Here is a 27,402-nt window from a genome sequence, read left to right on the forward strand (position 1 = left end):
GAGTGTACATACAGGAGCGTCCCCTTTCATGTCCTGCGTTTGAGAGTTTTGACCAAGAAGCAGAAGGAAGAAGAGAGGAAAAGTCAATTGAATTTTTTCTTCTTCTTTTTTTTTTTGCAATGTAAAAGTGAAGGTGGAGCGAGGTGGAGGTGGAAGAAAAGATCTGTGTCTCTTAACACGAGGTCATCACCCTGACCTGCAGCTAGAAACACTGTGCCGTTGGATGGTTTTACTTGTATTCCTCTGGAAAAACTAATTAGCCTCACAGCACTTGACCCCAACCTTCTTTCCACATACAGGCTGAGCACCGTGTGTGTGTTGCTCAATGTGTTGTCACTTCATTGCATGCTTCCACATGGAAACACAAAATGATTTGTGTGATCAGTACCATTAGGCCAAACAAAACAAACACTGCAGATATGTCTGCTGCCTCAAAGACTTTGCTCACAAAGGCAAAATTTGACATTTAAAAGATCAAAGCTGAGTGCTATCAACTGCACGACAAAATGAGATGCATCACTTCAGTTTCAGCTGGAACTTATTTATTGTGAATGGCAGACGGACGATGAACGTATAAACAAAAAAATACTCCAACCACTTTCTCCATTTCATGCATCTCAATGGTATCTTTGGCAGGTGATAAATATACAACCTTTACACCAGCTAAGGTAGAATGAGCTTTAAGTGGCGTCTCATATTGTGGAAAATATTTTTTACATTTTATTCCACGAGTCACAGCGAATGGCATAAACCTGATATCATTTGTAAACTTCAGATGTTACCTTTCACTTGAGACATCTTTGATGTTTTTTATTACATCATCTGGTTTTTTTTTTTTTACTGTATACATACGGTTAAGGCCGCATGTTATTGTGAGCAGGCATTTGCTGCCCCTGAGATCCCATGGAAATGTGCTGGGTAAGAAGTGAAAAATATCACTCTCTTAGTCTGGAGAAGAAGGCCTGCTAAAGATAGGCTCGCATTCCTGTAAAGGACAGGTGAGGTGAAACCAAGGATAAGGAAATCTTTTGAGTACGAGTCTGTTATTGAGAGAGTAGTAAGACTCGGGTTGTGTCTGGTTTGTTTGCATTTCTTCATCAAACACAAAAAGAGATATACTTGAATAAAAGCAGTCTCCATTAGCAGCTGAGAGGACCATGTGCCTTATGTCTGCATGTGAGTGGATTTACATTTATGCAATTGTGCAGTACTGTGCAAAAGTCTGACACTACCCCTTATTCATTTTTATTTTGCTACCGAGAAATCCAGAGTTGTTATTTTTAAAGTGGTCTTGAGCTATAGTTTTCCAGGCTTTTTCCATACATTTAGTCCAGTCTTTGTTCCTGGCTTTTCAGAGGAATGTTTTTTCTTTTTCTTTTTTTGTTAACTCAGTTAACGCTGACCTATGAGTCAATCAAGCATAAAGAAGAATCTAACAAACCAGTGTTGTGTCTACACGTCACAGACAATTTATCAAATAACTAATTCTAATTCTAAATTTTGTCTTTAGGCTTTTAATTATTAGCAGCCTAGTTACACAATTAAAAAAAAATTCTTTATCTGAATCTGAACAGTTCAACAGCCATAAGGTAGTATTTTTGCACTAATGAGGTGATTCCCGAAGTGCTATTAACTGGAAACTTGGCATATATGAGTACGGTGTACATTGCATTCTTCAAAAGATTTGAGGAAACTGGACAAGAAGAGGACAAAAGAAGAGATGACAGGCCTATAAAACGATCTACAGCAGATTAACAATATCTGAAAGTGATGTACTCAAGAAATGGAAAAAAAAAAAAGTCGAGTCAGGACCTCACACTGGACCCGAGAGACTCATTTGGCCTTTCATTCAATCCATCTGCTGTTAGCTGAAGCCTCATCAGAAATGGCCCCAGTTCAGTAAAAGCAAACCTGGACAGAAAAACACACACTGGCACACTATCAGTCATGGACTGACCTCCCCAGAGCCCGGACCTCAACATTATTGAAGCTGTGTGGGATCGTCTTTTCACAGAGCTGAACAAACGGTAGTCAACATCCAAATAAGAGCCTTGAATGTCCTTCAAGAAGCCTGGAGAACTATTCCTGAGGACTAGTTAAAGAAAGTTTGCCTAAGAGTTCAGGCTCTGTTGAAGGATACAGGTGGTCATACATTAGAACTGAACAAACTGCCTTGTATACTTTTTTCCACTTGCCACTTTCCTAGAAAATATAAAGAACAGACAGACAGCTTTTGCACAGTACATATTTCATCATCGTAAACGAATTTGTGATAATTGTGTTGTTTTTTCCAAAACAACACAATTATGGGTATTTTTGTTCCATCTAATTTTTTTTTTCATACCACATAACTGACAGGCATATTATATAATGATTGCGTCACAACTAAATTAATGACACACTTGAGTTGAAAACAGAATCTTAAAGTAACTATTTCGAAACAATATTAAACAATCAGAAATTTAATATCATGCAAGATGGAAAACTTTCTCTAAGGGACAAGTCTGGAAAGGTGCTATTGTTCAAAAATTGAGATAAGTTGTTTACAAGATAAGATAAGATATCAGATAGAAGAAATTGTTCTTTTTTGCGTCACTGAATTGTATTTCATGCATTTGCAATGTTGTTTTTAGAGACTGTCCTTCCAATGAAGTGCCGCTTAATTGAAATAGTAAGTTAAAGCTGTTTTTTTCTTTTTAGTATAATTCCAACCATTTGTCTCTGAGCTTCCTGTAGCTTACCTCCCTATGTGTCTTTATGGACCTTTGAGTATTTGCTCCTATTTCTTTATTCTGGTTGTATCTGCAGGTTTCTGTGTCTCTGTTATTTTAACTCAAATATGTTTTATGTACGTTGAAAGAATAATGTGTCACAGCTGTGACTTTCAGGTTGGCATCAAACCTTTTCGCGGTGTCTGAATGACAGCGAGATTTTTGCATGTCTTGACACTTGTCATGTTTGCGCAATATTAAATTTTAGCACATTTCAATTCACTTTTATGGAAATGCTGCATAGCACCTTAGTGACACCAATTGCCACATTACATAATAAAAGACAATTTATTTATTTATTTATTCTTTTCTCAAACTTTCAGAAACACCAAGAAGCACACTTTGTACAAATAAACAAACATGATGGGAAATTATCTCAAAGTGAAAGCTATAATCTTTCAAATAGTGACCCTACAAGATTCCCAGTTTTTCCCAGACTGTTTTGTAAGCGATCAAGTCTTTTCAAGGTCAATTAATGTATACTATGGGCATAAAGTAATAGTACTAAAGTTAGTTTAGTACTTCCATTCTTTGGGGACCAATTTCTAACCACTTGTTATGAAACGTGTGCAGAAAGGACTTACTCCAAATGGCCAGCAGTGGGGACAACTCAAAAAAAGCAAGTCAGGTTGTATAGATATTATGTAAACAATCCTGTAAACACTTTCATGATTAGTGTGAATTGCTATTTTTGACTCTTACCAGGCATGATGTCGATTTTGTGAATAAGGGTCATTTTTTGAATAAAATAGACAATGAAGCAGAAAATGATGCGACTACCTTGTCACTGACATGTAGCTACTGTATGAGTGTGCCGTACGCTCGGTTTCTAGAGGTGTTTTCACACCTGCGCTGTTAGCTATTCAGTCCATTTAAATCGAACTCTGATTCATTTCCCCCTCGAAGCGATTCCTTTGTGCACATGTGAAGACGGTAATCAAACTGGGGTACAGGACAAAACAAATGCACCAAGACATGTTGGATGATGCGGTCTTGGTCTTTCCAAATGAACGCCACAATAGTTTACTTTATGATGAGATTGTTATCCAACTTCTATCCAACCCAGCTACCAGGTGTATACCTCAAGTTTGAGCTAAATGCCTTCCTGTAGCCAGGTATGCTTTGAATTCTGAGTACCACAGATGTGCAGAGTTCACAAACTAGCAACGAGCCATAAAATCAATGTTAATTCTCCATGCAACTAGTCTAGAACATGGCACCTTCTTCCCGTGTTTACTTTTGTCATGCTCGGCACACAGCAAAATTCAATTCAATTCAATTTTATTTATTTACCAGCAATACACAATGACAGTTGCTTCAAGGTGCTTTATATTTTAAGCTAAAGAACCTACAATAATACAGAGAAAACAACCAACAATGAGATGATGTGCCATATATGCCATGTCATTAAAATTTCTCTCCTCTTTCTATTGATATGTGACACATTAATGTAAAATACAAGGGCATTAAAATGTTACTTGTCTCAGTCCAAACAAGACCGAAAATGTTCTGTGAGACAAAGAATTCACTTCCACCTGCTTTGTAGATGTTCTCTACAAAAGAGGATTAGGGCCACTGAAAAAAAAGGGACTTTTTTTTTCTTTTTCTCCAGAATTCTGAGAAAAAAAAAATCAGAATTCTGATATTAAAGTCAAAATTTAATCTCAGAATTCTGACTTTTTCTCAGACTTCTGGAGAAGAAGAAAAAAAAGACGTGCCCACTTTTTTTCCCAGTGGCCCTAATCCTCTTCCATCGTCCTCACACTACCAGACCAAATAAAAAATATATACATATATTAATTTCTATGCTTAAGCTTATTAGATTCTTAATAACCTGCTGATTGGTTTACTGATATTAACACGGTTTACGTCTCTGTTTTTATGTGTGCGATCGAATGGAATCCACGTGTCAACCAAAAAGAAAGAAAGAAAGAGTGTCCTTAAACCCACATTCACTAGTAACAAGAATACACACACCACTTCTAGCTTCTTCTATTGTGGTGCTCTGAGTCCAAGGCCATGTGCCATTCAGGCTGGGCTCTCACGACTTTCATCCAAATCTCTGTCGCCTTCAATTAGTATTTAACTCATGAGACTCAGTCATTCTTTCCTTGTTCACCAAAATAACTGGGAATTCAATTTCTCCCTGCCACTCTCTCACAATAGGCAGTGGACTGGGTTAAAGACAACCTCAAAATGATACAGAGTCCTTGCAATCATCTGCTCCTCCAGTCTTCCTCTGTCCTCCAGTGTTTTGTTTTTTTGTCTTTTCCGTGCTCTCCGTTTCCACTCATTCATGTCTTCATTGGGCTGTTGAAGCAGATCTTACAAATTCAATTTCCGAATCTTCAACAATGTTACAGAGTGTCTCCTTCTTCTTTTTTGTCATTTTAAACATGAAAACCTACGCCTGAAAATGAGCAGCAGGAAGAACAGAAGAACGTGCATCAGTGATTCAGTGAGAACCCTGCTGACAGATTGTGTCATGGACTCGACAAGTATTCACCGTTAACCCAAGTTTTGGTGAATTATAAACAAATTAACTGGTAATTCTGAAAGAATTAGTCGATCATAGATTATTATTATGCTCACAGATTACATATTTAATAGGACATTTTACAGCTAACAAAGTCTCTAGTTTGAGCCTGTTATGTACAAATTAAATATTTTGGGGTTGCCGAAAGACATTTTAAGATTTCCCTTTAAGCACTCGGGAAAAATTCTGTCTTTATAAACCAAATGCAGATTTAAAAAAAAAAATATTGATTACATCATATAAAATTTATCTTATTACTCTTTTGATGTAGTGCTTAAAGTTTCTGTCTATAGATTTTCCATTTTTTGAGTCCTTTTTAGCTAGCGTCTCAAAAATAAGTTCATAACTTTTTCTTTTTCAAATATTTAGAAATAACAACTCGTGCAGGCAGCAGAACATACTCTTTGCAAACTTGTGATTTTATTGTGTGACGATTCTTATTCTGATTTTACATTTATTTAAAAAAAAGTTTCTATATTTTAGCATTATTGATGAGTTGACGGTAGATAGAGACAGGAAGTTCAAGGAAAAAACGTGTAACAAAGGATCTTTTCAACTGTCACCACACATATATATACTATTACCACTGTGCCCTCTGATTTGTCACAGTCTAAGCATCATGTTCTCAGCCAAATCGAAGGATTCTTTTTCAATTCCCCTGCATCACATTGTGCAGAACAGCGCACAATTACAGAACTATAAGCAGCAAAGGCAGCCATGAACCTGCAGGGCTGTGGACGTGTTGCCCTGCTGTTTATTTCATCACAACATGAAGAACAACTTAGAATAAAACTTACCTATGCAGTAATAATGTGATATATTTTTGTCAAGGTTGCAGTACGCTATTGTTTCAAGTCATTTGTTGTGATGTTTTGTTACTGCGGATGCTTGTTGAAATATAGGAAAAGTACACTTAGACACCTCAAAGCCTGCTGCATGTAGTGGAAACATTCATATTGCTATTATGTTTTCTGTCATTCATTACAACCTGCTGATTTAATAGCTTCCTGTGGAAAACAATAGATTCTGTTAAGTTTAGGTTGCAGGGATGGATCATACTTCAAGTATATGTGTTCACAGTTTTGAACATACAGAGATTTATTTTGGTTCAGCTAAATATCTGCTCCACCATCATCAACCCCACATACATGCACATATGTGACGTCGGGAAATATCACAAGTTTTATCTTCAGAATGTGCTTTCTCTTCAATATAATGTAACAAAAGAAAGAAACTTTCATCACAATGTTCAGGATTCTTGCTCTGTAATCTGGCTAATTGATGATCAAGATCAAACTAAACTGCCAACATTAATATTGTGTTAATAAATGTGTTGTTTGGGTTCTCCTCATGTCTTCTGATTGTGAGTGACTGGACAGTGTGCTGCTGCTTTTCCTCATAATGCTATATTGTTATTAAATATATATAGTTGTCGCTGTTGCCACACTGTTTTCATGTGAGGGATGATGTTGTTGAATGCCTTCCACAATACGTTTAATTTGCGGGTTAACTCCCACAGAGTCCACAGTTTCTTTACTGCTTGTTTGCAGCCTTGAACACTATATAATACTCAAACTTGGCCTGCAGCAACGTTGCTGCAATCTTCTGCAAGTAAATAACAACTCGAGAGTCTTCATGTGGAATGGTCCATACTGCCATGGTTATACGCACGCTTTTTAGCGCTTTCTCCTTTTCAAGCTTTGCAGGGCCACCTGCCATTCAAGGTGAACGCGCCTCTGCAGTAGGTATCTGCTTATGGACACAGACGTTACAGGCTATAACAACTGTTGAATCAGTCATTCAAATCATCTATCTAACGGAGTCCATCTAGTAGTAATCACTATCCCATTTAATCAGCAAATGATTGTCTTTAATTGCCTTGTACTAAACTATCAAAAACATAATAAAGAGTCTAAACTTCTCAAAACAAATGCATACATGTAACAAGAACACAGATACATGCACATACACACATACTGGTCCATCAAACCGCTCTCCATCTGTATATCCAAGGGTCTCCTGTGACCTTCCTCCCAACAAGGCCAAGGGATATTCATACTGATTTATTCAAAGGGACGGTTCTCATTCAATTTTCTCCATATTCATAAGCGTGTTTCGCACCCCCGCTCTCGTTTTCCTTTTCAGCTTTAAATTAAAGGTACAGGAACGAGCTAGGCCTTTCATCTAGGGCTGGGGGTGGAGGGGCGTGGGAGGAAAGCAAAGGCGTGTGTGTGAATGTGTGTGTGTGTGTCTGTGTTGGGTGAGGAGAGGTGGAGCGGCGTGGGGGGACGTCGGGCAAACGGAGGAGAGGGATTGCTAGTGGTGAGACTCTCTCCACTCTGTATTTATTAGCCCCCACTCCCTCCTCTTTACTCCCCTCATCCCCCACCCCACCTCTTCCCCCCTCCTCCTCCTCTCGCGACGACACCTGGCGAAAAATGATTCATTAATTCAAAAAGCAGCATTTTTGAAAGCCCTATTTCAAAGGCATCGACAGGACAGAGAGAGGAGTTGAGTGGGGCAGGGTGAGCCGGGAGAGCTGAGCGAACGGGAGGAGGATGGAAGAGGTGGAGGAGGCAGAGAAGGGCAGGGGAAGGCAGAGCCAAGGTGTTTGAAGGTGTAGAGTGCACTTCAAGTTTCTGTCATGGCAAAGCTCAAGCTTGGGAGGAAGGAACAGGAATTAAAGAGAAGGTAACAAGGATACCTTGGATTTACTGCAAATTTTGCAAGCTTTTACTTGTAATAACATGACAGACTGTCTGCAGCATTACAGTTATAGGGCTAAATGTATTCATCCAAATCTAATCAGATATAGTAAATTACTTTTTTTTGCATTAAAAATTCGTATTCCACCTATTGGGTAAATCAGAAGATTCTGAAAGTCACCGTGACTATGATGTATTCACTAACACACACACATTTATACACACTAGCAGTAAACACTAACGGCGGGATCATGTGTCGGCCACTCCCAGTCCAGCTGAATCTTTCATACGGCTGCAGATGATGTGGTTAATTATAGATGGCAGGACAAGCCGGGATCCTTAGCCTCAATTAGACAAGGCCACAGGGTTACTGACCTGCACAGCAACTGTCAGTGCCTGTTACACACTACACATGGCCGGTGACAGCGAGAGGGTCTGGGGGTGGAGGGCAGGGCTGGGTTACAAGGGCTTCTACAGTCTGCTTTTCTTTTCCAGGAAAAAAAACAAACCCAAGCGAAATAGTACCCCCCGCCACCCGCCCAACACGCACCAACACACACCAACACAAACAATCAAAAACTCACAAATGAAAATACAGTGGACTCAAATGAAGGCTGATTTTGTAATCAGTGGAATTAATCTCATTATTAGCTTATTACTGTTGCCTGATTGTGTGTTCTGTGTGTGTGTGTGTGTGTGTGTGTGTGTGTGTGTGTGTGTGTGTGTGTGTGTGTGTGTGTGTGTGTGTGTGTGTGTGTGATTTGTAGCACTGTTGACATGTTTTACTTTCTTAATTTATTAATTAACATCATGCAAAGAGCAGAAAACAAAACCAAATCAAATCACCACGTGGTGTGATCACCCTTTGCTGTTAAATCAGCATCCGTTTACACCTGGAATTAAAATTTGTCTCCACATGTGTCCCCTGCGATGATTTGTAGTTAAATCTGATTTTCCTGCTCTGTATGCAAATAAACACATAGCCTGCATTACCTCCATTTGCAGCAACCAGCACGGGAGTCCTGCATGGGTCCATTTTTGTAGAAAAGCAGAAATTTAAGCTTTTTGTTACAGCCAACATATCACACGTTTAGCCTTATCTATTTTTTTATTCATCTGTATACGAGCTTGGATGGCACATGTGTCTACTGTGAAATTTCTGCCTGCGAAGGACCATGCTAATGCAAATTTACACGAGACAGTATTTATTACATACAGAACACAGCATATGACAAACTGTGCAAGGGTCCTCTAACCCTACCCAAAAAGGTGCTCACAGTCAAAGTACAACGAAAGTATGAAATGTTTAGATTTTTCGTTAAGGGGTATTAGGACATAATAAAAATCATCTGGTGTTAGCAGGTGTTAATATTTGGTAAATGCAACCTTGAATTAACAATAGAACATGACATATTCCAAAATGTCATTATCTATTTAGCAAAAAATGAAGCCAAAAAAGAAGCAGTGTGTGAAAAATGAAGTACTAAGTAACAGCCAAGTGGTGCTGCTAATCAAATGCAGTTTTTTAACTGATCATCAGCAAATGTAGCCATCTTTATAAAAGTTAAAGTTTGGAAAGACATTAACAATAATCTTAGAGAAGCAACAGTTGCTGCCCAACAATATGTGGAAGGTTATAAGGTCATTCCCAGATAATTTGAAGTCCATCATTCCAGAGTGAGAAAGATTTTCCACAAGTGGAAAACAGTCGTCATTCTCCCTAGGAGTGGATGTCCCAGCAAATTCACCCAAAGGTTAGATACCCAAATGTTCAGAGAAACTGTAGAACTACCTCTCAGATTTTTTTGGCCTTAGTTATCATATAAAGTATTAAAGTTTATGACAACCCAGTTAGAAAAAGTATGGCTTAATTGAACACTTTTGAAAACTTACGTGCTCGAATGTAAATACTTATGGGCTTATGTGTGCAAAGTTGCTTCTGAACAAACTACATGACATTTGGAATAATGTCCTCTGGACAAACAAGACCAAAGTGGGGATGCATATTAGCACAAACACCTCATACCAGCTGTGAAGCGCGGTGGTGGAAGGGTGATGATTTGGGCCAGTTTTGCAACCACAGGACCTGGGCACCTTGCAGTCACTGAGTCAAACATGAACTCCTCTGTATACTGAAGTATTGTCAAATGTGAAGCCTTCTGTTTGACAGATAAACCTGATCTGAAATTGGGCCATGCAACACGACAACGATCCCAAACACTGCAGCAAATCTATAACAGAATGGCTGAAAAAGAAAATAATCAAGGTGTTGCAAAGGTCGAATCAAAGTCCAAATAGGTCTTTACAACTATGTGAGAGACTGATAAAGTCACACAGAAAATTATTACTTCAAGTTATTCCTGTTAAAAGTGGTTCAACAAGCTTTGGAATCTCTGAGTGTGTCTTTAGTTTCTCACACAGTGGTTCTACATTTTTGATGAATTTGGTTGGATAAATATTGCCACAGTGTCATACGTCATGTTTTGTTCAACTCACATTGTATTAACTTAATTTTAAGACCTGTTAAGGTGGAGATCGTTTTTTGTTATAGTCTGCCTTAGTGAAGTGACAAAAGTCTTTTTGGCTATAGGTCATACAAGGCTGGGCGGTCCAACTAAAATGTTCCAAACACAAAAACACAATAAGAAACACTATCAGGAGTGGCTACTAATCACTGTATATCACAAATATAAAAGAAAATAAAGATCAAACAACTTATTTAACAGAACTAAACATTTTTAATATAAAAAAGCTCAAAAACGTATTTCAAGCAAGACAATAACATTAACTCTTTACTTGCTACAATTTTTGCATCTCAAAGCAAGCAAGCCCCTCAAAAGCCTCTCATAACACATACAAATACTGCATCAAGTTCTGTTAAACAAGCCACTCCTAAGACATTTTCTGAGCTCTCACAGAAAAGAAATACTTTCCTTTCCCCCAAAGTCAGTGAGCTCACAGGAGAAAACCAAGAGCTGCCACTAGTTATTCTGTGGTGTAAGATTTTTGGATGGCACTCACTTCCACAGAAGCTTCATCTGCTTAGTAAGGCTCCCCCTCTCCCAGTTTTGATCTGTCTACATAGCGTTTTCTGTTTTGTTTATCATTAGAATATGTTGACTAAGATTATTTTATCATGCAAGTGGCCTGTGTGTCTCTATTTCTAAACGTGATGTTTGTAAGTGTTAGCAGGGAACATATTTTTCCTGCTAACACAGCAATGTAGAAGATATGAAGCGATCATCTAAAGTTGTTTCAAGCTGTTAGAATTTCCTTACCGTAAAATCCTGAATAAGCTGTAATGTCAAACATAAACCTTTGGTGTATTTATTTATTGTATAATGATAACTATGGCCACATCACTAAAAAAAAGATCAGCAAGGAAAGAAACCAGCCTGTAGTGTTGGTAATAAAGTCAAAAGAAAAGAGGCATTTTTAGTAGAGGAACAACGTTTGGGGTGGATGGATGGGTCATGCATGATCTCTCCCTGTACCTAACCAAGCTTGTGGGTACAAATATCAAATGTTAACTACAGTGTTTGATTGTGATTTGGAAATGATTGGAAACCACAGATAAATTTCAATTTATGGGGACATCATAGTACCCTGAGTCATTCCAGGAAACAATGATTAATGACTGATTTTGTAACACATGCTACAATTTGCAGGATTTCTTCAAAGAAACATCATCATACAGACAAAAAAGCCAGTTCTGCTAACAAAGGCTAAGTAGAACTGACTTGGTAGGAGAAATTTCTTCTTATACGTCATAAATCCAAGATTAAAAAAAAACACATTACTACTGACATTTCTGTGCACTCACTTTTAGTTGTACTTCTAAATAAAGAAGTTCGATGTGTTTGAACTGCTGGCTTTTGTGCAAACTGCTGAATGCGATGTCACTGTAACTAAAACAAAACCTGCAAATATGAGACCCAAGTTACAAAAGACTGGAATTTTCATTTTCAAAAGTGCAAGAAAGTGCAATAAAAGTTCCATTTAAGTTAAAAGAAGCCGAATAATTCCACGCACAATGTACAAACTGCTTTTTGTGTCATTGTCAAAACTCACTGTGTAAAATTTTCTTTTACTGTGTAACCCATTGTTGTGACCTCCAGCAGTCTGGTATGAAAGCATCCAAGTATAATCATTAGCATCTACCACACATCAGCACAGAGCATTGATATTTGCCATGTTTTTTTCTCACGGAGGTAGCTATTGGTGTAGTATGTCCCATTCCCAGGGTGTCTCTCGGAATACTGTCTCTGGGAACAAAACCAGGCAAATAGCCCTGAAATCTATCATATAATGATCCAGCCCTAATGACTATGGCTTCAGGAGTAGGACAGTCCTTCAGTTAATCGCTGCTGTCTACCTTCACCTCTGTATCTTGTAATTACCGTGTCCTCCTGGGCCCCCCTGTGTTACTTCTGCGCTCCCCCACCACTTCATCCTTCCATCTACTATCTACTGTACAGAATGAAATTTCCTCTTAAAGGGAAAGAAAAAAATTGGGGTTGTGTGTTGGCAACTTTTGAGGCAATTATTTTGCTAGAACATGAGAGGATGCAATATGAGCACGCTAATTTTTCATTTCTCGATCAGAACCGCAGCACGAGCCGCTGCCTCTCACGATAAAAACTGGCCTCATTCTGGCTCTGCTCCCAATTCACCTCCTCCTGCTCTCTCACTGCTGCCTTACCTGTGCTCGGCTACGTCTGTCTGTGCAGGTGAGTGAGAGCCAAACCACCTTTGGGACTTGCTGATTAGGGTATTAAAAATAAATGCGCACTTTTGGGGTGGGGGGGTGGGGTTGGTGGCACAGTGGTATATATTTCTGTTAATTTTTCTTCTCCCCCGCTCCTCCCCCCCTCCCCTCTCTCCCTTGTAGTGACTGATCTGGCAGAATATGATAGCATGGGCTGTCACGGTAATAATTAGGCCTATTTTCCGTGAGGTCATCTTACAGGGACGCTGGGCGGCTGTGGTTCACACACAGGGTGCTCTATGCTATTCCTGCCCCAGAGCCCCCAGGATATGATCGTCCACACAGGGCAACAAAGAATCACTTCGCAGCAAATGAGCGAAACATAAAACACCTACAATCTGATATGGACTGTGGTTCCCAATGCTTAAAACGCTGGGAGAGTTTAACTTACTGGGCTTTTTTGGGAAAGGTGGAGGGGGGGTACAAATCAAACAGCCTTTTACTAAATTATCTGCAAGTCTGAAATATTAAACAAGATTTGTAGCAGGATTAAGGTGTCAAGGGAGTAGAAAGGGCGAGCCTGGGTATATTTGTTGGTACACGGCAGCCGAGTAATTGAATAAGAAACTTTACATCTGGGTTTAAACAAAACCTGAAAGTGTGAGGTAGACATGAGAGTATCTGATAATGGTTTTGTTACCAGAAAGCCAACAGTGCCAAGTCAGAGCGCAACATATTTCAGTTCCATTCAAAACACTCCCTGGTTGGGTCAACAGCTGCAGGCTAGAATTAGAAATCAATTATTCAGCTTCGACAAGCTCATTAAGTCCCTGAATAGGATTTTCTGTTCTGAGTCTGCCTGCTCATTTCTCCTAGCTTGCAGTTTCTAATTAGTATTTCTCTTCTCTTTAAAGTTTGATGGGAGTTTGGGTAAAAATGTGGGCATTGACTTAACACTCACAGGGCTCTCTGAACGGTATCATTATCTGTAGAAGAGGCTGTATCGGTACATTGGAAGACCACTAAGGTTGTTTGCTTTCAGTTTGGGTACCATCTAATGATTGGTGTCATCAGGCTAAATTAGGCATTAATAATCAAAGGAGTGTAATCTGGATAAATTAAGCATTAAAAATCAAAGGATGACTGGAAATTATCACACGCAGTAAATGAAGCAGCACTAATCTGCAGTAAGAAAGAGGGCACGAGGCCAGCAAAGTCTTTGAGACGGAAAAAAGGAGGGATGTGTGCTGGCAAATGCATTTATAGTCAGTACTTGCTGAAAGACTACTCTGTGCTAAAATGATTGATGTTGTCATAGAAACATCCATCCACTCCATTTGACGGCATCCTTCGAGTGAAGCCAGACATAAGCTTGCATTTCATAATGTTGCCTACATCACCTACGCTTGCAAGAAGGCATATTTGCAAACCCATTCCCCCGTCCATCCCTTGTTCTCTTTCACCGCGCTGCCTTCTCCCATCCCTCCCTCTCTCTTTTCCCTCTCTTCCTCTCCTCCCTTCCTCTCCTCTCCACATTGTGTGTGTCTATCTGATCCCGTGGCCTTTTGTTGCGCTATGAAAGGCCTGATGCCACACTCATTATTTTCTCCTTTATCTCTCTCCCCACTGCTCTGATTAGAACAGTCGCCCCTGACAGACGCCCTCAGCCAGCTCCTATCCATTACAGTGTGTGCGCATGTGTGTGTGTGTGTGTGTACGCGTGTATGTGTGAGTGAGTGAAAGAGAGACATGTGAAGCTACTCACCTATATAAATCATAAGTGTTTTCAGCATACTAAATGTCTGTGTTCCAAATGAGGATATGAAAAACATACATATTACATAAAGGCTAAAATATGAGAAGAAGAAAAAATACTTTATTTAAAAATTATTTAAAGGTTTATATTGAATAAGACTGCACTTGCTTCTTCGTATGCACACTCACACCCACTCGTACACACACACACACACACACACACCATGGGAAAAGTGACTGGCTCTATAAAACTGTTGGTGGGATAAAGTCTGAATATTGATGGGAACTGCTTAGCTTTATACGCCCAAGCATGCATGTGTGAATGTATTAAAAAAACTTCTTTCAGTGACACAAACACAAGGAAACGCACACACATACACACACACACACACACACACACAAATATGTATCAAAGTACATTCCAGTTAAACGCAGTGCCTGTTATGTCACTGATGATTCCAGGGATTCTCTGTAGACATAAACGCACTCCAATAACAGTGTAATATGATGTGTCGTATACACAAAGTGAGCAGAAACTCTGCAGAGAGCATTAAATGCATCAGTCACTAATCTCTAATAAGCCGTTTACAGTTAGAGATTTAATTTATGCACAAATCAGTCCTGCTGACTTATAGGAAATGCTTTTAAATATTTTCAGATACATGTAAAATAGAGCAAAATGCCTTTTTTTTTACACATATAATATTCTCTTATAGGTGCTTGTCTTCCCAGAGTAGTCTGAATATGTCATTATCTATTAAATTGTATTATTATGCAAAATGAGGCAGAAATTTGATGAAACTCAGATGGATTCACCTGAGTTAATGGAATATGGGTTTAAGAGGGAACTAATTATCCCAGTTTAGCAGGGAGTGAATGCATTTCTTTGCAAGGCCTGATTTTGAATGTAAACATTAATGGCCTCCTTGATTAGCATAAGAATGGTGCGTTATTGTCCTGCTCACTCTGCATCCTATTGGATATGCATCTGTGTTGCTCCAGACACACACACACACAGACCACAAGCTTTAATACACTTATTACCTGTCTTATCTACGAACAATGCCATTTTTGTTTTTATTGTCTCGCTAATCCATAAAATTCATTTCTCCAATCAAATTACAGTTTTAAGGCCCAATGACATAATTGGGAGCTTCAATTTTTGTGCACAAGACAAGACAAAAAATAAACAAACAAAAAGAACAAGTTCAAACTTTTGAGGTAAAGCATAATATTCCATATTAGTTGAAGTGGCAGAGTCATTGTGATGCTGGTCTTTCGTGTCTATGCTTCCTCTGGTTGGCGTTTATCTACAGAATGTATTAGAGGGCTAAGTGTTAAAGTATAAACAATGCAAAACAAAAAAAGGGGAAGGGCTGTTAGGGGAGTAAAGAAACATGGGACTCAGGTGAAGAGTTAAATTAAGAAATGAGGGCGATGAGGAGAGTTAAAGGGCAGGTGAAGAAGGAAGGCTTTGACTTGGGGCCTCCCGGGGACGATGACCTTATTTCAAATTCTGGGTGAGGGACTATAGTTCGGCAACTGAGGAGCCCCCCCTCTGTCTCAGACACACACACACAAACACAATCAAACACACTTTCAAGGCTGAGTTCGGAAATAGAGAGCCCCCCTGAAGTCCTGCAGCTCCTCAAAGGCCAAGCTGCTGCTGCCGTCGTTAGTAAAGCTACACAATAGGTTACACATACAATACTCCTTCAAGGTTCAACTTCACATCCTAGTGACAACAAAGACACTAAATTCTCCTCACTGCTCAGTTTCCAAAAAGAAAAGAAAAGCAAAGAAAAAAGTTGTGATGCAGGATGTGTAAATAGAAAAAGAATGCTATGTTTGCAAATCATTTGAAATCCATATTTAAGTGGCAATCACATTAAACTGAATTAGCAAAAAGTCAGTAACAAGGATGTGTATAAAAGGAAGCTTGTTTCTCAGAAGTAAAGATGAGAAGAGGTTTACTACTGTGTGAAACTGCCCAGGCAAATACTTCAACAACTGAAGAAGCATAGTTCTCCATGTATGGTTGCCAAAAATTGGGGTGTTTCTTATGTACGGTATATAATATTATTAAAAAAAATCTCTGGACAAATGGTAAAAGTCAGTCAAAAGCAGTAATCCTCCATCCCTTGGGCAGCACAGCATTAAAAACAGACTTGATGGTGTAGTGGAAATCACTGCGTGGATGCAGGAAGTCTCATTGTCATTGGCACAAATGGTTGCTGGATCCAGAAGCACTGCAGCCTTCTCTGGGCCCAAGCAAATAAGATGGACTGAGGCAAAGTGGAAATCTGTCCTGTGATCTGATCGATCAAAATCCGAAAATCTTTTGGGAAATTATGGATACTGCATCCTCTTGGTTAAAGAGGAAAATATGTTGTCAGCATACAGCTCTGTAGATCAGGCTCATTTGGATATTTGTGATTTTTTTGTACTGTTACTGAACAGTTTTGATGATGTATTGTCCTGCTGGGGGAGGCTGCTGCCAGCGGGGAGTATTGTACCAACCAGACAGTCTTTCTTACTTTAGCAAGTAAGTGCTAAACCACCTTCAGCAAGGCTGAGATTATGTGTAGATTTGGAGCACAAATCTACAAACAATCTTCAAGCTTCAAACCTTGTAAAACAGCTAATTAGCAGTGACAAAAAACAAAACAAGAACACAAGACACAATACATTGTCAGTGATGTTTTACATCTACAAAACTGGTTACCAATGGCTCAGATGGATTAGAAGACATCATGGGATTTGTGAGTGTGAAGGAGGGAGCAGAGAGGAAGCATTCCAAGGGTTTGCTTAAGTCCTTTCCAGTGACCTACCAGCAGATAAGAAATAATAGAGATAAACTGTGTAAAAGGTGGGACTAGTCACTGTAACGTAGATCTACTGGTTTGTGCGCACCTGTTTTGAAGCCTGTAGTTGGCATTTAGGCAATTGCTCATCTAGCTTTAGTGCTTGTTTGGGTATTTTTCGTAAACTTGAATTCGGGCTGGAACCTGGTTGAGAATGCTGTGGACACCCATAAGGTAAAAACTCATCAGCCACACCATTACGGTTACAAAAATGAATGCCATGTTGTGTTAAAGAAGACTTGAAGTTTGGGACTTTGACCGTAAACTTGTAAACCCTGAAGCTTGTTTCACACACAGTTTCACAATAACCAAAAATGTTTTGGAGGCATTCAAGTCACAGACAGTCAGCGAACTAATGGGTGGATTACAAGAACAGAAATGTCTTGCCTCTGTCTTACCAGTTGTACCGATGCAAAGACTAATCCACCAATTTTCACCACCATTTACACTATCAGTGATGACCTCAAATGCCAATTAACACCAGTGTGTGCAAATAAAGTGGTCGAATATCAGTGTTAACCTACAGAGGCTGGTCTTTGCAACTTTTGATCCTGGGTGAAGCAAGCACAGAAGAAAACCTTTATTCCAGTTAGCGTGGCCTATTTTCATGATTACCAAGAAAGTTACCAAGCTTGAAAACAGAAAATGTGTGTCATTAGTTCAGGATAATACTGAAAACTATGTGTATCATCCTGTGTGGTGCATCATATAGATAGCACTGTATATAAATATTGAGATAAACTACATATTAGTGTAAAGATCTTTTAAAAAAAAAAAGTTACTCATACTTTGGTTTCTCTCTTTGGATAGATGCAGTGAGCAGCGCTTGCGGCTTTCTTTTCACATCTCTCACTTTTCATTTCTCCCAACATTGGTTTCCTGTCAACCATCTTCCTTATCTTTACCTCTGTCACTCTGTTTTGCTACAGCCAGAGCAATTTGTGCTGAAAAGTGTAAAAACATGCATCAATGGCTGAATGAGACTGCGGAGTACATCAGTGCTAACAAGGTCTAAGTGCCAAAGTGGTTAACTAGGAGTCTGCCTTCACCGCCGTCCTCCCTCACAGCCATGCCGGCTCACTCTCAGTCATCTACATTCCCTGAACCAGCCTCATGTCTCCTTAATTTTCACCATTTTCAGTCTTGTCAGTCTCTATATATTGCCCAAAGTCTAGCGTGACAGATTTCACTATCATCAAAGAAAGATTTTCCATTAATGGACCCTGACCTTGTCTGACTACTGTACTTAAAAACCTTCTCTGCTGCAAGGCACACTCTCCCTGAATCACTCCTTGACCCACACCCCCACACCCAACCACTCCACACCCCAACTTTCCATTTCACCTGTCTCCTCACCATAATCTCCCATTTTTTCCCCCCTCCTCCGTAAATGTTCTGCTCCTCTCACCTTACAAGAGCCCCCCTCTGTTGTTTGTGGAGGCTTGCCTGATAGCCATTAGTGTTACACCCTATTACATCAGTAATGACTGACTGTGAGCTCTAATTAGAGATGTGTTAGGGAGAGCTGACTTACCCCCTCCTCCTCCTCCTCCTTCTGCTTTTCCGCAAAGCTGTTACTGTGACTCCATCGCCGTGGCGACACCATTAGCACAGCACCTCTAAGAGTTGCAACTCCTGACTGTTAAAACCATTATGTTCATTACAGACCAATCAGAGGGGAAGGTGTTATGGCTAATTGATAAGCTGAACAATGCATAAAATCTTGTCTCTAATTGCCCTGCGGGAAAAGGAGAAAGCACCCTGGGAGAAAGAGACAGTGAGAGAATGAAAGAGAGGAAGTGAGGAAGCGGCTGGCGTACTAATTTCAAAATCTGATATTTTTTCACTCGAATAATTTAGGCTTACAATATGTCTTCATCCAAACATGCTGTAGATTCCCCCCCTCTTTCTTGAATAATGGGATGTTTCTTCTGGGTTTGTCATCTGTGATAAGATGATTATCTGAAAGGTCTGTGGCACATTGTGAAGAGAGTCTCGCCTTCTCTGCTGGAGTAGGTAATCCTGGGTAATAGCATTATGGACACAGTGTTTTCCTAAAGCCCATGATTATCCGCTGCTGTTTGCTGTGGGATTGACATTGGCCTTCTTGGTCTCTCTCTCTCACTTGCTCTTTCTCTCTCCCCTCTCTTCTCCTCTCTCTCTCTTTTTACTCACTCTTTTTCTCACTTTTCTCTCTCTTTATGTCATCCTGTCTCTGACTCACCACTCCATCAAACCCTTATATGCTCTTCTCTCACGGTTCTAACAAGAGAAGAAGATGAAAATAGAGCACATGGAGCAACAAAAGAACAAATTGCTTGTAGACAAGAGTGCCCCAGATTTGAATGACATGTTATGTTCTCTTTGTCAAAAAAACAGGGGGGAAAAAAGAAAAAATACACACTTTCACTTTGGCAGTTTGGGGTTACCATCCTGCTTGAGACTCAATAAAGACATTAAGCTATTTACTGAAATACATTTTGAAATCCTACATATAAACCAGGTTAACTATTCTAAACACCGCCTCTCCACCCATGCAACAGATGATACATCACATTACATCGCTGACTGAGGTCTTCATATTTTTAAGTGCCATATGATTGCGATTCGAGATAGACAGAATGAACTGAACTAAGACCTCTGCTTTTAGCCAATTGGCTCACTTTTTTCCCTCAACGCTTTTAGGTCTGAACTTGATCTTATCTCCCTCTCGGGCTGTCTCACCCAACCTCACCCTGCACCCCACCCCACCCCCTCTCTCACCCAGCCACTTTTACTTAGCTTGCCACTCTGTGTCAATCTCCCACTTATGTGGTTTATTTGTAGTGCTTATTTGATGCAACACATCTCGCATAATATTCACCGGCAAATCGGTAAACCCTGACAGCGTGGAGAAGTTGTTTTAATCTGCAATGTGGCTTCTCTTTGTCCTGGGAAGAAAGTAGATTTAGAAAAAAGGAAATGTTGGTTAACCACCAGTGGTTTAACGCAATAAGCCAGTGGGTTATCTCACACCTTGAGGGTTATCTTGACCTTGCACACCAGGAAGAAATTTTTGGCATCTATGTATCTATGTTTAGGCATCTATGAAATGTATTTTCACTTTAAAACAAATTTAAAAGAAAAACATTTTGAGGGATAATAACATAAGCGCTGTGTGCCCTTCTAAACTGATTAGGTTACTAAACAATAATGAACGTTTGTAAGAAAGCATTCCTAGAGCATTTTTATTGGCAAAGAATGAAAAAGCATGAAATTACTTTTATTAGGAGTTTTTCCACCTTGGTTCCCCCAGTAGGCAGATGGATGCCTGCAGCAAAGACACCCGTCAGCTACAAGTCAGGGAGTCTGTGAGTTCTGGCAGCCCTGGAGCAGGGATGCTGCAACAGGCATTGGAGGGAGAGAGGAGCAGCAACAGGAGGAGCAGCAGCAGAAGCACTGCTGAATCCATTAACAATGAAGGAGCTGCTCAAATGGGCTCTGGTCCTGTGTTTGCAAAACAAATGGGACATGTGAGGGTTAGGCCGGGGAAGAAATTAATCTGTGAAGCAATCAACGGTGAGTTCAGAGGAGGAGACTGAACCATGTGTGTGAAACACATGCTGCATCTCAAAACGGTAAACCTGTGTGTAGATGGGAAAGCTTTAATCAGCCCAGCTGTGTGGCTGTTGCATGTTTTTTGTATGCTATATGCGCGTGTGTGTGTGTGTGTGTGTGTGTGTGTGTGTGTGTGTGTGTGTGTGTGTGTGTGTGTGTGTGTGTGTGTGTGTGAGTGAGTGTGTGTGTGTAGGCTAAATCCTTCCCCACCTAGAAGCTGTCAAAACCACATGCTTACAAGCTGTGCAGGTTACATCTAATTGGATTCTGTGGACATCACAGCATGAGGCAATATTTGATGACTCCAAGATCATATTGTAGGAAACAGTGTATGTCCTGAGTAAAAACAGCTTCCAAAGTCAATACCGACCCCTCCCCCCCCCCCCCCCCCCCCCACCTTTGCGTCCTTTTCTGTTCCAGGATCAGTAATGGGAGTCAGTATCCAGGAGGAGGCGAAGGGGGTGCGGGGGCTCCTCGCCAAGTCCTCGCCCCTCCTCTCCGAATGCGGCACAGCTGCCTTTCAGAACCCCGCCGCTCCAGCCCATTCATCCTGGAGAGCACCCCCCCCTCCCCCCTCCACACACACACACACTCCTCTCCCCCCACCATCACACACACAAAAAAGTGGCTATTTATTAGAATACTTGTTTTGTATTGTTCTGTGCCACACAAAAGACGCTTCATTATGTTAGAAGCAAGCCCCCTTTTTGCAGAGAGAAACAATAACTTGGAATTGTCTTTTTTAGAGTGTATAATAAATGTCATTTCTTCTTGTCTCTGCCCCTCAGTGTGTGTTGAGTGGTGGGTTTGGGCACCGGGCACGGATGGCCTTGGCACTCGAGCGGCCAGATTGTAGTGGGAGTAGCGGTCTTACATGAAGCTTTGGAGGGGTTTAGGACGGCTTTAGGAGCATGGAGGGAGAATTCTTCCCACTTTGTCTGGAGTAGAGGGAACGAGGGGGACATGCGTAAGTTTGCATATTACAATTCCTTACGCAAGAAAGTCATTTTATATACATCTAATCTGTAGTTAAACTGTCTGTTGTGCGTAAAATCGCCTTTTTAACGCGTGGTGGAATTAATTCTCAAAATTATTATAATAATAACAGAGTGAAGCGAATTTGAACGCTTTCTGAATTCGGCGTTTCCGCTTGCTGAAATAAATGTCTTGTTGACAGCCTTTATTTCGGAGCGTCTGTGTTCAGTGCAGTGCAGATAATATGTGTTTCCAGCTGCAGGCTGTCGTTTTATTTTGGAACAAGTGAGCTCCACAAGGGGCTGCGCAAAGCTCACACTGTGGCTTCATGATCCTACAAGTTGCTCTTCAACCAGCTCAGTCAGATTTTTCCGAGGGAAGATGATCGGATGTGGTTATCGCCGGCGCCTACATTTGTTTCGCCGTAAACAAGAATAACTGTTTGATGGTGTAAAATACGAGGGGACGCATTAGACTATCCAGTGGCAGCCTGTTTTCACGCAGGACTCTATGTTTGTCTTGGTGTTTCTACTTTTCCGTAGGTTGTGGGGAGGGCGGGGGGCTGACCGTCACATCTTTAGATTTAGGATGTGTAATTTAAGGCTAAGGAGCAGATGCTTTGTCTCTTAAACTCGTTTAAATAATTAGCTCCACGTTTTGTGTCCTTGGTGTTCAGGACTCCTTTTACTTCCTTAAAACTAACGCCACCCGGTTCCACGAGCGCCGGCTCTTGTGCACTGCTCGGGCACAGCCACAGCCGTGTAAAAACGCTGTCCCCGCTCAGGTTAACTGCATCAAGGGGTAAAAAAAAAAAAAGAAGAAGAAGAGGAAAGAAGATGATGAAAGGGAGGAAGCGAGATATAATCGGTCAAAAGATTTTTTTTTCTTTTTTTTTGTTTTGTTGAATTAAGGGGTTCCTTTGCGTGGGACTGATGCCTGGACGAAGAGTAAAATAAAAAAAAATAAAATAAAAAGCATAATAGCACCCGCTGGCCGCTGCGCTCGAGGAGTCGGCACGCAAGCTGTGTGTATTTATTTAAAATTGTTCACTTATTTATATATATGTTTTATTTTCTTGTGGCCATGGAGGGTGGGAGGGTTGGATAACCGCTTTGACCCTTGGCCCCAGTCGCGCACCATCATCACAGTGCGCACACAACCCGTCACAAAGGCCGCGCACAAAAGGAGCGAGGAGGTTTGAAAGGAGGTTTGTTAAAAGAGGAGTGACTGACGGGGAATGACAGAGAAAGTAAACAGGGGCCACCAGGGTCCCAATGTCACTGTAAAGGCTAATCCTGTGCGTACAAGCCTAAAGACACTCAGCACGGAGAACAAATAACGACAATAACAGTATGATTCTAACAAGAGTGACAGTAATAGTAGAAGTCATATTTTCTCTTACTATTGGCTATTTAAGAAAGCTAACGATAACAATTCTAATCTTTTTATCAGGATGTCGACTTTTTTAAAATAACTGCTGGAGATGCATTGATGCATTGCAGCACTGGTGTGAATTAAAGCAGAGTCGTGTCAGGGCAGGGTCCAGGCAGGTTTAAGAAATCTGAAAAGCATGAAAATGTATTTAATACATTTATTAATAGGCCGGTTTAATATTAGCGGTGTTATATGTGTGCTTACATTATTTAGTTAAAAATATGTTTAAATTAAAAGAAAAAAGAAGGTTAAATGTTTTTATGAATTAGACTTTTAATATTGAGCAGATACTGACAAATCGCTGTATCTGTATAATGAGACAAGAATTGGTTTCTTATTTTCTTTTTCTTTTTATGCGTGCGTGTGTGTGATCGCTTCACTCGCACTCACCTCCCCAAAGCTCTCCGGGTGTCATCATTACATTGCCATCTCCCTCGGGCCTTAAGCCACGTTTGCCTGGACCGCTGTAACCGTTTATTGACCACCGTGACATCAAGTTAACCCTATCACCAAAGACGCCCGGATCCGTCCGAGTGATCTCGCTCCCTCTGGTCCTAAACAGAGAACCATATCAAGCTAAGCTCCAATTAAAATAAAAACAGCAAAAGAACGATAGAATGATTAAATCGTTAGTCTCGCCGCGGGAAGTGGTATTTCGTTTTCCCTTTCAATTAGAGGTTGATTGGGCTTTTCAGGGGAGGTCAGCTGTGAAATCTGGATTATATATGCGCGGACTCGAAGACACAGACCGCTTTCCCCTCTCGTGTATTTTTTTTTTTTTTTAACAAACGGAATACCTGACTGGATGTTAAATAAGAGGCGTTAACAGACCCACAACATATCCACTAAAAATGACAGTTTACGTGTAGTATTTCTTTTCATCTATAGCTGCACGCGGGCGCGTGGCCAGGACTCATTCACCATCACCAGCAGACGGCGATAATGGCTCTTTGCCCCGGCAATTTCACGTCATTATACGACTATCCATCCTCTTGGGCTTCGTCTCTCAGACCAAGAGTTTTCTTTTAACCAAATCTCTTTCAAATAGTTTTCAGCTATAAATGCGCTTAATTTCTCTATCAGACACCTGCTATTACTTCAAACCTTAATTACATACCTGGAAGGAGGAGGGGGTGGGGGTGAGGGGGCACAGGAGAGGGAGAGAGAGAAATGGTTTAAAATTTGATATCTGAGGCGCTTGCTCAGCATCAAGTCGTCTGAGACTAGTTTGGGGGCATAGTGTATTGCAAATCCTGTGCATAAATATAGTGAGGCCCAGGCTTCTAGTGCGCGTTGCGAATGTGAGGATAACTTGTTAAATAGGAGAGGAAGTGTCTTTTCAATGTCAAATCTGGGATGAAAGTTGAAGGTAAAAAATTTTTTTACCCACACTTTTATGCTTCCTAATTTATAAGCTATCTGATTTCTTCCTTCTTTAAAAAAAAAAAATCAGCAGCCATAGTCTAATCTATTTTTTTTAAATATAAATAAATTGAGATGTTTGACTCATCCTAATCACAGACTGCACCCACTGTTTGGCCGCTACATCAGTGCTAACAAATCTTCGTTATTTTTGTGGATGAAGTCTCCGAGAGCGTGTTTGGAAATTTCAAATGCCTCGTGCTATTTGTGGGATTGACCCTCCTTTCTCCCTCCTCATTCTCCTCCTCCTCCTCCTCCTCCTCCGGTGTATTCTTCCTCTATGGTCCTCTAGTCACCTGACCAAACGCCATGCAAATCATTCCGCTGCTAGAGCCTCATTGGCCGCTTGTGGCTCATTTAACCGCTGTCAGTGCTCATCATATGGCCGCCGCTTTAACCAACTTCTCAACTCCGACAGGAAAAGTGGCTCAAATGCGCATTCTATCACAGTGGATGTGAACCAGCCCAGGCGAAAACAGGGCGAACTGCTGGTTGGAGAACATTTTATATGCCTTTTCGGATTAATTTTCATCACGTGTTTATTTCAATTTGGGGTAGAATATTAATTTTGTAGCCCAGTCATCTCGAGCGCACCCGTACCTGTGTGCGCCTGACCTGTTGTGAAAGTGACTTGTTTTTTCTCTGTTGGTGGCGAAGTTTAAAAACCAGGTGAATGTATAGCATGATGATGGAAACTGACCTTCATTCCCCCGGCCCCCAAACGAACACGACGACGGGGCAAACGGGGCCGAATAGCGGGTCGAAAGCGAATCAGGAGCGGGTGAAGAGACCTATGAACGCGTTCATGGTGTGGTCCCGTGGGCAGCGGAGAAAGATGGCGCAGGAGAACCCCAAAATGCACAACTCTGAAATTAGCAAGCGGCTGGGCGCCGAGTGGAAGCTGATGTCCGAGGCTGAAAAGCGTCCATTCATCGACGAGGCTAAACGGTTGCGAGCCATGCACATGAAGGAGCATCCGGATTACAAGTACCGACCAAGACGGAAGACCAAGACATTGCTGAAAAAGGACAAATATTCCCTTGCTGGTGGACTTCTTTCTGGGCCGAGCGGTGGCGGTGGAGTTGGTTTAGGGGTTGGCATGGGTTCATCCGGGGTCGGGCAGAGGTTGGAGAGCCCCGGAGGTCACGGAGGTTCCGCCAGCTCCGGCTACGCGCACATGAACGGCTGGGCGAACGGTGCGTACTCGGGGCAGGTGGCTGCTGCCGCGGCGGCCGCAGCGATGATGCAGGAGGCTCAGCTAGCCTACAGCCAGCACCCGGGGAGCGGAGCGCACCACCACCACCACTCACACCACCATCATTCACACAACCCCCAGCCCATGCACCGCTATGACATGACAGCCCTGCAGTACAGCCCCATCTCGAACTCTCAGAGCTACATGAACGCTTCCCCATCCGGCTACGGCGGGATCACCTACACGCAGCACCAGAGCTCCGGCGTCTCTTCCTCAGCTGCCATGGGGACATTAGGGTCGCTGGTGAAGTCGGAGCCGAGTGTAAGCCCTCCCGTCAGCAGCACACACTCACGGGGTCCTTGCCCCGGAGACTTGAGAGAGATGATAAGCATGTATTTACCTACCGGAGAGCCGGGGGACCCCTCAATGCAAACTAGACTCCATGCCTTGCCGCAGCATTACCAGAGCGCCACGGCTGGAGTGAACGGGACCGTCCCGCTAACACACATTTAGAACTCATAGAATAATTGAAAACTGCAAACGAACCATAACCAAATATTTACCTCTTTTCTAAAATAACCCCGGTCCTGAGAACTACCTGCATTTTGTACAGAATGTTTATGATATTGTAAATGAAGGGTAAATAGCATATTCATCTCGGCTTTTTTTGGAATAGCCACCAGTGGAATTATATAACAAATATGATGCTGAGATATTGGTTATTGTGCTATCATTTATTTATTTTTTTTGTCCTTTATTTCACAGTCTTAGTTGAGGGTTACGCCAGGTTTTCACATTGGGGAGATTTGCTTCAATTGTCTCATCATTTTTGGGGGTCGGGGTGGGGAGGGGGGAGTTTATTGTAAGTTATTTGAAAATGAGATAAGTGTCATAATCATAAGAAAGTGCTTTAAAAGATATGGGAAAATCAGCTTCTTTAAACATTTGTGTTCATTTGCAGAAGCCTGTGTCATAATTCTTGGAAATCATCTCTTTTTATTGTAACACTCTAATTCTTGTAAATTGTGAATAATTTTAATATTTGAAAGGATGACGGGCAACCGCTGTTGTAATTTAAGTGCTTTTCCGCGAGCGAAAAGCTCTGATATTGCAATGAAGAATAATTGAATAAATTTCACAAGATGTTGCTTTGATTCTTAAGAGAACGTCTTAGATTGATTATTTTTCACAGTGGTCTTACAGAAGTGTTTTGTTTTGTTTTAGGTAACAAGAATATCGTCAGAAGTCTTCACGAAAAACAAAAAACAAAATCTTCTATTTAAATTTTGACGCTGGTGGACAGATCCCTCGAGCTTTTAAATGGTCCAATTGTTTGTGCGTAATTACGCGTAAAAGCTACAGCCTGTAGGGCTGTGAGGGAACCATTTCACTAACAGGATGCTGTTTTAGAAGCTGAAGTTTCATGTTTAGAAACGTGTC

At 41.0% G+C, this 27,402-nt stretch overlaps 1 protein-coding gene across 2 annotated transcripts in view; it reads left to right on the forward strand.

The window, feature by feature from the left end:
- sox1a (SRY-box transcription factor 1a) overlaps nucleotides 1-27,402 on the forward strand; it is an 84,088-nt gene that overhangs the window by 44,204 nt on the left and 12,482 nt on the right. Inside the window, exon 1 of one of the 2 annotated variants that reach the window (XM_040005713.1) lies at nucleotides 24,493-26,283. The exons of the other annotated variant lie outside the window; for it this stretch is intronic. Within the exon in view, the coding sequence (XP_039861647.1) occupies nucleotides 25,441-26,283 (843 nt within the window). The 5' untranslated portion in view covers nucleotides 24,493-25,440. Of the gene's footprint in view, nucleotides 1-24,492; nucleotides 26,284-27,402 lie in introns of those variants that run through there. 2 annotated transcript variants of the gene reach the window in all.

This window comes from Simochromis diagramma, unplaced genomic scaffold (assembly GCF_900408965.1).
Source record: "Simochromis diagramma unplaced genomic scaffold, fSimDia1.1 OVJJ01000501.1, whole genome shotgun sequence".
Taxonomy (NCBI): Eukaryota; Metazoa; Chordata; class Actinopteri; order Cichliformes; family Cichlidae; genus Simochromis; species Simochromis diagramma.